General features: G+C 42.3%; 1 protein-coding gene across 3 annotated transcripts; it reads right to left on the bottom strand.

Annotated features, from left to right (window-relative positions):
• Positions 1 to 2493: 2493 nt before the first annotated feature.
• Positions 2494 to 9915, bottom strand: LOC137170865 (E3 ubiquitin-protein ligase MARCHF3-like). Of its 3 annotated transcripts, none has more exons than XM_067574478.1 (5): positions 9623 to 9888; positions 7213 to 7510; positions 4400 to 4604; positions 4103 to 4312; positions 2494 to 3382 (listed from the first exon to the last, which is right to left on the bottom strand). In XM_067574478.1, the coding sequence occupies exons 2-5, from the start codon at positions 7449 to 7451 to the stop codon at positions 3224 to 3226; spliced, it is 813 nt and encodes a 270-aa protein (XP_067430579.1). In that variant the 5' UTR covers positions 7452 to 7510; positions 9623 to 9888; the 3' UTR covers positions 2494 to 3223. The 3 variants fall into 3 exon arrangements, with proteins under 3 accessions (XP_067430579.1, XP_067430580.1, XP_067430581.1); XM_067574479.1 differs by lacking the exon at positions 9623 to 9888 and adding an exon at positions 7740 to 7892; XM_067574480.1 differs by lacking the exon at positions 2494 to 3382 and adding an exon at positions 3389 to 4009 and having other exon boundaries at positions 4045 to 4312; positions 9623 to 9915.
• Positions 9916 to 10582: the final 667 nt, after the last annotated feature.

The following is a 10582-nucleotide window of genomic DNA, read 5'->3' as shown; positions in this document are numbered from 1 at the left end:
GCCAGGATGGAATCTGAATTGTTCCTCCTGAATCTGAGGTTCGACAATCGGCCGGAGGCTCCTTACCAGCACCCTGGCCTTAGCTGTCTGGGTTACCACCCAGACAGGCACCGCCGACCCTCCAGCCACAACTCTGACCAGCCACTCTGACCTCCACAACTGAGGTCCTGAACATGGCCCACTGGGATTCCATGTCCCCAACTTTCGCCGGCATGCAGGAGACATTCCTCAGGAGGTGGGAGTTGAAGACCTCATGGACAGGGTCCTCTGCCAGACGTTCCAAGTCCACCTTCACAACTTGTTTGGGTCTACCAGGTCTGTCCGGCAGCCACCCCCACCATCTGATCCAACCCGCCCGACCCATCGCCAACTGATTACAGTTAAATCTCACTGACTACAGACAACCTGTGACGACCCCCCTTCTCCCCACTCTTCCCCCTCAAACAAGCTGTGTTGTGAGACTCAACACATGTCTGTGTTGAAGACCAGAGTCAAAGATGCTTTTCTGTCTGTGTTCAGCTCTCAGTATTTTTGTAGCTTCTAACTGAATCGCTTTGGTTTGAAGTTAAGTTTCTGTTTGTAACTTCAGATATCGGCTTTATTTTACAGTTTCCTGATCGCTTTTAGCTGTATCTGATCTGTGTTAAGTTACTGCTGATGAAAACACATTTCCTGCTGCTGCTGCTTCATATTAAAAGTTTCCCACTGACAAACTAATGGAATTATATTGTGAAGAACTAATAGGAAATAAAATGTGTTTATCCACCATTTCACAGCTGTGACTTTGACCACTAGTCACAGCCATGATGTTATATGCTGCTTTCAACTCAAGACAAGTGCGTCATCGTTTAAAGACACATCTTCAAGTGGGCAGCCCTGTTGTAATGGATATGCAAATCCCTGCCATGCTGGACTGACACACCAAGTCAAACTGAGTCAGCCAAGCAAGTCAGAGTCTTCCTCTTAGCCACATGTAGCTGCAAGGAGGCGACCCTCTTGTTCCACAGGGAGAATTCCAACACTGCGGTGCTCAGCTGGGAGCTCGTAAGTATCCCCACCTGCCAGGCAACTCTCACCCTGGGAAACTCCAGAAAAGAGAGTCCAGTCGATCTCCAGGAGTTTGGTTCCAGAGCCATTGCTGTGCGTAGAGGCGAGCCAAACTATATCTAGTCGGTGCCGCTGCACCTCCCGCACTAGCTCCGGCTCCTACCCCACCAGGGAGGTGACGTTCCATGTCCCTAGAACTAGTTTATGATGTTCAGGATCAGCATGCCCGGGTCCCTGCCCCTGCCTGCTGTCTGACTGGCAACACACCCAACCCAAGTTTCTATCCCTGCAGGTGGTGGGTCCACTCCATATTTTTTATTTATTTACAGATTTAAACTGTATTCACCCCCAAAATTATCAGGCTTTGTCAAAGCAGAGATGACCTCGTAGCAGATAGATTGTTCCTGTTCTGTAGTTCAAAATCTCAAATCTGTTTGAAGTCCAAGTCCTAAATTTGATGACCAGGTCATTATGTGCTTCTCACCAAATTTAATTCCATTTTAGATGCTTACCAACTCAGGAATAGTAGTACCTTTTAACTTTCTAGCCTTTTAGACTATTAAATAATATTCATGCAAGTAGCATTCATTTTATCTTAAAGGATGGTAATTAATCTGAGCACATTCAGTTTTTCCTCTTTTCCTCCTTTCTCTCAGAACTCACAGACACACAGACTTGCTTTCCCTGCTGACCAAAGATCAATGGCAAACAGTTTAGGGAATATATCACATTGCAGATTATTTGGTTTTTTAGCATTTTCCATTCAGGGTACCAAATAGTTAATATTCACATAACCACTCTGACTGATGAAGACTCATTGAGTTCATGTTTGCAAAGGTAGGCTGAATCCAAACGTCAAGTCCAGTCTGTTAGTTTACTGAGCCGCGGGATGAAATATGCTTTGTGATGGGATTTACGTCTCACATTTAAAGTCTTTTTAGCTCCTGACTGTTGTTTTAAGGCAGAATTGAAAAACTGTAAAATAGGAAAACGATTACCATTCTTGAAAATATAGCAGTTCATGAACTTCATACATCAACGCCTATTTGTCCATCCAAATGTAGTGAATGTGGATGAGCAAAAACGTTATGTATGAAAATGAAACAATGTATTATTGCACCTGTATAGTTTCCAGGACAAAAGAAAAACTTTCACGCCTGTGAATAGTACATAGTACAAGATAAGCGGGTATACTTTGGATTTTGTGCGTTAAACAACATTATTGCCTTTGACATAACTTAAAAATATGTTAAAATGTCAAACATAGTATGACATGTGTTTTTAATTTATCTGCAACAGTTACTAATGAGATTTTTTTCCTACTTGATACCTGCCAGACTCCGTTGTATTTGGAAAATCAGTTCTGTGATCGCAAGCTAATGTATTCACTTATTTCACATAAATCTGAGCCACATAAAATCCATAAATTACCCTCACCAGCTCATGTATTGAACATTGTATTTTATTTTCAATCAAAACACACATAAAACAGAACGAACAACAAAACGTTTCAAATACAAAAAATAACCTTTGGTTTAAATGTGTCTATCAATCAGAAGTGCCAAAAATTGCCCACTGACATATTAATACACTTTTAATGTACCAGGAGAGGACTTTAAGGCTGTGCTCGACATGACATCAAACATCTTTCATCTGTTTACGTCCATGTGTCTTCGTTTATGCTGCTGAAATATAAAGACATCCACAGCTTGCTTATTTCTATTGAAGTAAGTGCTTACAGAACAGTCAATTTTATAGGAACAGTCTGATATTTTGGGAAACTTCTCATGTGATAAACGAGATTTCTCTAAATGTCAAACTGTCCTGTTCTTTGAAGTAACGCTATAGCCATAATATCTTCATAATGGTGCAAACATGTCTCACTTGGGCTTAATTTAATCAAAGGCGTGGTGCTGTTACTGCACATTACAATCACAGTGTTTATCTCTCTGTCATTTGGTCGACGAACACCCTGCAGTCCCTCCCCCTCATCAGGAGCCAAGATGGCTGCTTCATCAGCTCACAGTGCTCATTGACTGCTTGGACCATCTTACCAGTCCATTCACACATGTGACATCAGCTCTAGTAGGTCTCAGAGGAGTACTTGAAAGTGCAAAGGGAGCAGAGGATGAACAGTGTCCGTATCCTAATGAGAGCCTTGGAGAAGGCTCTGTGCTCAGACTATTGACTCTTTGGACGGCTGCTTCCCTCGTTGGGAGCCTTGGAAGGAGTGCAGCGCTGATGGCTCACTATGCAACCTGGGGAGCAGGAGAACCACTCTCTGATTGGACTGTCGCCACTCGTTGTACAGTCGACAGTGATACCTGAGAGACACCTGGGGAGGACAGGACGGATGTCAGGATTCCACCTAAAAATGCATTTTCACTATGCGATGGACATTTTAAAAAAGGTCACACCACCTATTTTTACATGTTGTGGTTAGTACTTCTTAGCCTGTGAGGAAGGAAGTTTGTCAAGTCTGAGAAAATGAAAGAAAGAAAGAAGTGCAATTGATGATGTCACAGTGAAGTCACCAGTGTTATCTCAGCTTCATAACAGAAAACCAGAGTTAGGAACTGGAATTTTGTGGTTTGAAAGATGTGGGCGTTTAACAGGAAATAATGCAACTATTTCTGCGAGATGTCGGTCATTTTCAGTGGAGACCTGCTACAACCCCAGTGGGGGCATCCAGAAGAAATTGTTACAAGATACCATTACTGTAGCTTCAACATTTCAAGTGGCAGCAACCAAAAACAAGGTTTACTTCAGTTTGTAATACTAGCAGAATGTCCAAACATGTGATCCAGCAGACTCCTGACTTGCATCCAGTACAGGAGCATGGGTTTCAAACTGGCTGAAAATGTTATTAACAAGAGGAGACACTGACATGCACTGCTCTGTAGGACATGTCAAAGGATTCAGATCAAAGTGGATGGTGTCAAACTCTCTTCATCAACTTTTGCTAAAAAATATACTTTGGCAGGCTGACTGAAGTACGGCTTATGTGTGGTTAATATTGCATAACATCTACAGCCCCACGCCTCAGCATACTAACCAGGGTCCAGAAGAGGTAGATGGTGAAGAGGGCAATAGTGAGTGTGATGAGCCCCACGGCCTCCAGCCGGCTGGAGTAGTGAAGGTGATCGATGGCACCGCGAAGGCAGAGCCAGCCAGAGATGGTGGCCAGAGGTGTGATGAGCAAGAAACACACCATGTCACCAAACAGGGTGCGCTTCTCCTGACGAAGACCTGGGTTCTGCAGCCACTAAACCACCGGCAAGAATCAAAGTACAGTCAGTTAGACCAAATGTGAAGCAACGACTCAGTGAACTGGATCTTTCTTATCCTGTACCTCGAGCAGCGGCCTGGACTTCCTCTGCACGGTGAACTGGTAGTGGCAGAGCTCACAGTGACTGGTTCCTGAGGCAGACAGCCAGTGTTCCAGACAGCTGCGGTGGATGGTGGCCAGGGTCCCGGAACATTCACAGGGGGACAGCAGTTCCTCCTGGGCCCCACTGTCATGGCAGATCCGACACATGGGGCTCTCTGGCAGAGCACTGAGGAGGAGATGGAACTGGTCTGTTATGCTTCAAATACTGTGTGAATATATCATGTATGGCATATATAGATTATATACATTCAATGAAAATGAAAATGCACGTTTGACGTATTTTCATCTGGAGGTTTAGCAACTGGGGAAAAGTGATTCACATAATTGCACAATAATAACCGCTGTTACTCAAGCACTCAGTACTAAGTACTGTTTTGTTCATTTTTTTTAATTAATTTAACTATTTTTCCAGCCGGATTTAACTGAAATAAACAGTGATTATTTTCTGGGTTCCTGTTAAGTTGGTGAGTCAGTGCCATTCTTCTGAATTTGGTGTTTTCAAATACTCTGTATGGGCACATGTCTATGGCCTTCAGCTGGAGGAGTTGGAGTCAGTGTGCTGTAGTGTTAGCTACTCTCTCCTAAGGTTGACGGTTCTGTCGCCTTGACTAACAGGCAGGGTGTGTGACGCCTCTGGCATACTGTATGATACTGCTGTGCATTCTGCAGACTGCTATTACAGTTGAATGATTTTATGCAGCAGACACTTGTAAGCAGGATGTTACTAGAATTTTTTAAAAAAGAACTATTTTTGGAGCCAATTTCAGTTCTATGTATATTTTTGTGTCATTTGTGTTTACACCTCTGACCACCAGGTGCAGCTTCACTTTTTTGTGATTACTGATATGAGTTGTACATAAGGAGGTCAAGGTTAATCAGATTTAGGTGTTGCTCATTTATGATAGAGACATTCCATTCTGCTAATTTATGCTTCCTCCCGTCCTGGCTCCTCCATCCTCCGGCTGGTTAAATGCACCTTGAGGATTCGAGGAGCAAGGAGAGAGGAGCTACAGGTGCATCCTCTGTGGACAGCGACACCGCACAGCTGCGTGTCTCCTATAAAATCATCCTGAGCCTGAAAAGGACAAAATGAGCGAGGACGTCATGTTTGATGAATTCAGTTCATCTCTCTCTCACATCCTCGCTGGGAGCAGCTAAAATGCGAGGGAGAGACATGAGTGAAGGAAGACGGGGGACACGTCTTCTCATTGCGTCTTGAGGATGGAGAAAGAGAGGTATGAGGAAGAGATGTGAGGACGGAGGAACTTTATTCAATTATGGAATTAGGGAAATTATGAAGAAACAATTTAAAATGGAAACAGCTAATGACTGCTCTAATGTTTTATTATTTGATTATAGATCTATGGCAGTGTCTGACTGTCACAGAGTAAGACCATTTAAATCCCTTCATTATTGAAAGAAAAGAACCAACGTAAAGGAGCAATAAACAAAACAGCTATATTTAAATAAAATATTGCCTACTTACTAGTTTGTGACAGTTTGATGTCCTTTTCAGGCTCAGGCAGATATTAAATTATTATTATTCCCCTCTTAATTGCTCTTGTGTATCATCCACCAAATACATTAAAGTCCTGTTTCCTCCTCTCTCCTCTGAGGCACTGAGGGGATAGGAACGTCCTCGATGATAGCAGAGGGAGAACTATTTCCGGGTCACAGCTCACAGCTGGAGGACAGAGGAGCGAGGATGGCGGGAGGTATAAATTAGCAGAGTGGAAAGCACCCAGTGGGTGTTTTTCTCATGACCTTATTTCCATGTCTCCTCGCTCCTCACTCCTCTAGGTTGATCCAGAAATCATTCCATCTGCCATCACGCAGGACATCTCAATTACCTTACTGCTATTCAGAGGAGCAAGGAGGCTTGAGCTTATTTGTCTTCACTGTATGTCTGATTAATAATGAAGCATTAAATCAACTTTCATCATTCATTAGAAAGATGACTTGTTTTCATTTTCCCATTTTAACCTGGATCATGGATGCTGCTCAAGGAGAAGAGCAGTAGAAACATATCTTCTTTGTGTTTTGGGTGTATTCTTACACATTAGAAGTGTCTCATGTGTATTGAGCCAACTGTGGTTTGACAGATCTGTTCATGTTATAATGTGCGGATGCTTGTCAGACTGTTTATTTGAACATTTCACATTTCTCTGTCATGTTAGAGGACATCACTACAGCGCTGTGCTAGCAGTGATAACTGTGTGCTCTTATTATTTTACCAAATCATCACATTATCAACAATTACAAATTCCAAGGCGTCATTAAAGAGCTGTTAACATTCACAGACTGAAAGCTGAGCCAGCGGTGATTCAGCTGAACAGACGTCATCAGAAAGTGAAGTCACCTCAGACATCTATTTCTCAAAAAACATGTTTCCTCAAATTCCTCTCCGCTCACATCTTTTTCTGCATCTCGCTTTCGTGTCTTACGTAGGAGCGACTAAGACATGAGGAGAAGACACGAGTAAGGGGAAGGAGTAGACATTTAAGATTAATGACTGTGCTTAAGCTCCAGCCTTTGTTTGTTCCCAACACACCAACAACGGACATACTTTCTCAGCAAGCGGTGCGCTGAAACGATCTGTATAATAAATCTGAACTTTTTCTCATCAACAAACTGGCCGTTTCCTGGGAATCACTACAAACATATCACAGTAGCAGCAGTAGGCTTTTAAGTATAGTAAATGGTCACTACAACTACTGTTTTGCATATATCTGATCTATCTAAATATGAAAAACTAGAATGAATACATGACCTACCACTGTTTGCTGTACGTGTCCAATGCCGCAGGCATCAGTTGAGCGTCCAGCTTGGTAGACACCTGTGTGTAATACTGAAGCTGCTCGCCGGCTGACACGCTGCACGCCTCCATGGTTTTTCCTGGAAGAGGCGGCTCTTCAGAGAACCCACACATGGACTCGGAGTCAGGCTCGGGCTGGAATCTTACATGGGCATTTGGCAAAACTTCTGGCAACAAAGTGCAGCGACCGGTCATCATGATGGTGGAAGAGAGAAGAGCGCTGGCACAGATCAACAGGCTTACTGGGCGTCTCCCATCTACAGAACAGGAAAGGTGATTCAGCCCCGTTATGCACAAACAATACAGAATTAGAGATTTACGCATTAGATACCAATGTGATATCTGTGTATTCAGCAGTCACATTGAGAGAATTTGGTCCTGTATTTCAGAATGTTAATACTATCTGTCTTCAGTCTCCTAAGCTCCTACATCACATATGAGTGATATGTGAAAATCCTCTCATATTGAACATAAGATTTTACTCACCAAATAACTGCAGAGATGTAGGACCATGGTGACATTGCTGAAAATAAGTCCAACTGGTCAAGAATCATGAGCGGTCTGGCAGACTGCTTGAGTCAGACAGGTTGACAACTAGCCAAGTTTCAACAGAAACACATTTATTTGGAAATACAACCGAAAATGAGCACAGGAAATCAACTGTGACACATGGCTTGTTATTACCAAATGCTTTTCCTTTCTTTTCCAAAGAAATTTTGTCAATCTGATGATTTGTTTCCCACGCTTCGATCATCTGACTTTTCATGTTTCTTGACCAATCAAACCTTTTTTTTTTTTAACCTTATTGAGTTGAATTGTCTAGTGTGCTCGGCAAAATCGCCTGTTTAGGAGAAAACTCCGTTCTCTGATGAAGACTGTGAGAGGAAGTTGAAAACTCCCACGACCTTAACCTTTGGATGAACTTTCACGCTTAACATGACCATTACCGATGAGTGTAAGTCCAATATTGACTCTCATTTAGCTCTGGTTTGGTCTCCACCAACTCCTGAGAAAAATATCTGTCTCTTTAGCTGCTAAATGCTCCACTATGTCCACCAGCTACTGTCTGATATCACCTTCAGACAGCAGATGTGCGTATGATGTGGGCATACACAACGCATGTTCCACCCGCATGTTTACAGCCATCACCCTGCTTCTCACTGTTAGCAGAGACTACAGTCTGCTGTGTAGTTTCATTTCACTCTCTGTGTTTATTCTCTTGACAAATTAAACATCGATATCACTGAATGTATTTCTATTCCAGGTAGTAACACCAGGTCTTCAAAACCAGGCTGCGTCTAAACCCTGGTTGAGGGTCAGCTGACACTCATACAGATACATACCCCCAACACGTCACTGTGTTGTTCTGAATGGGGTGTAACTGTGTTTGTCTGCTATTTGGTGCTGAGCAGGTAGTGTACAGTGGGTTAATCAGTCACTGAAAATATCTGCCTGCTACTGCTGGATGAGAACGCTGAGACTCAACCAAACAGTGAAGTTGTGGGCTGTAAAAACAAAACAATTAGCTGAGATGCTAAAAAGCTGAAGGAAACTGCAGAGTTGATTATTATTCTGTGTGGTTCGGTTGCTTCAAGTGACCACCCTTCACATTATACACAGTCATCTGATCAATAAGTAATATAAAATTTGACATTTTGACATGTGAGAGTAGGAAAAACACAAGTGTAAAGAATAAAATGAATAATGGGTGAATTCCATTTAGCTGCTTGAGTTGTAGTTTCCTAGTATTGATGCATTGAGGCTCACTGTCACACTGTCATGTATACATAACTGGGAGCCATCTTTAATGTTATTAGTGACATCTGCTTTCCCTGCGGCCAAAATGTCTGCTGTTAAAAAGGTCTATTCACAACTAACATTTCATCTAATATTCTAAGCTTTTAATACAATTTTCTCATCATGTTTGAATCATATCTCATGTAAAGTAACTGTCTCCCAGAAAATTGTAACAATTCCAAACGAACTAGATTATGAAACTTATGAAACGAATGTTTTGAGGCCAGTATAAACGCCGACGTATTGCACGGATTTCAATGTCCCCATAATGACAAGCCCATGTGCTGCCATAAGTCAGTCAGTGTGATTATCTAGCCTGGCACTGCTGAGGAATGTAACGTTACTGATTAATAAGCATGGAGTTGGAGAGTTTTGTCCTTAGTTATGTCAGCTAGTGGTAGCTATAGTTCTGACTAACTTCACGTCATTTTTCCACACAAACAACGGAGCTAACTCATGCGTACAGTAAACAATATTTCCTCCTTGTTATGATGCCAGCATGCAGGGGAAGTTACAGGAGGCCTAATGTGCCACACCTTTCCCACTACTTCCTTCACACTCCACTGACTTACCTTCAGTCGACGGCCTGACTCCGCCGTGGCGCCAGGTTGAGCGGCAAAGAATGATATTAAGAAGCGGTCTCTCCTCGAACTCATGTAACTATGTGTCAAACTCTGCTATCATGACACTCCGCGAACTTCCGCTCTGAGCTAAATGGGTGCTGTTCGGTTCAGCTGTCTGGCGCGTGAGAGAGTTTTCCGCCCTGAGCTGTGGCTTACAGGCAGACCTTCTTTACGCTCCGTAACAATTTCTTCCTGTTGTTCTGTAATACAGCCATGGTTGAGCGCCTAGCTTAAAGACTTTGATTGGTAGCTCTTGTTGGGGTGGACATGGTCTGAGGGAACGCCTTGCCTATGAGTCTCACTTCAGGGCACACCATAAAAGAAATGCATCTGTCCACTGGTTTCTCCTGGCCAATCACAGCATGTTTTGTCCACAGTCTTTTACATATTGTAAATGGGGAGGACAAAGTAATATACGCATTTCCGTGTAATGCAATCCAATACAACACTGAACTCTCCGCAGATCTATTTATCATAGCAATAGAAATTATGGCCGAAAAAAATGGAATCAATAATAAAATAGAAGGTATTAAAATAAATGGTTTAGAATAAAAAATGTAAATGTATGCAGATTATGTTAATTTTCATATTCAACCAAATGTTGCTACTCTCTCTGCATTAGTTGAGGAACTGAATATTTTTTCTGTTATTTCCGGGCTAAAATCTCACTATGATTACGAATTGGATCACTGAAAGGGACAAATTTTGAGCTGTGTTGCAATTTACCTATAAAATGGATAAATGGCCCCATAGATATTTTAGGTATACATATCCTAAGAAACATGGAAGATAGTACAAAAGAAAATTTTGATAAAAAGCTGTAAATGGTTGACAGAAAAATAAATGTATGGAAAACTCATTTAACGTCGTACAGAGAAATAACAGCCCATGTAGGAGGACGTTCTTGGG

Source organism: Thunnus thynnus, chromosome 19 (assembly GCF_963924715.1).
Source record: "Thunnus thynnus chromosome 19, fThuThy2.1, whole genome shotgun sequence".
NCBI lineage: Eukaryota > Metazoa > Chordata > Actinopteri > Scombriformes > Scombridae > Thunnus > Thunnus thynnus.
Note: the sequence above shows the minus strand (reverse complement) of the source record. Positions and strands in the feature narration are given on the sequence as shown.

Coding starts and splice junctions, on each gene's coding strand:
- LOC137170865 (XM_067574478.1), bottom strand. CDS start 7,451: ATGATGACCGGTCGCTGCACTTTGTTGCCAGAAGTTTTGCCAAATGCC. Junction 4,605..7,212: donor GACACGTACAGCAAACAGTG/GTAGGTCATGTA, acceptor TCTCCTCCTCAG/TGCTCTGCCAGAGAGCCCCA. Junction 4,313..4,399: donor AGTCCAGGCCGCTGCTCGAG/GTACAGGATAAG, acceptor CCGGTGGTTTAG/TGGCTGCAGAACCCAGGTCT.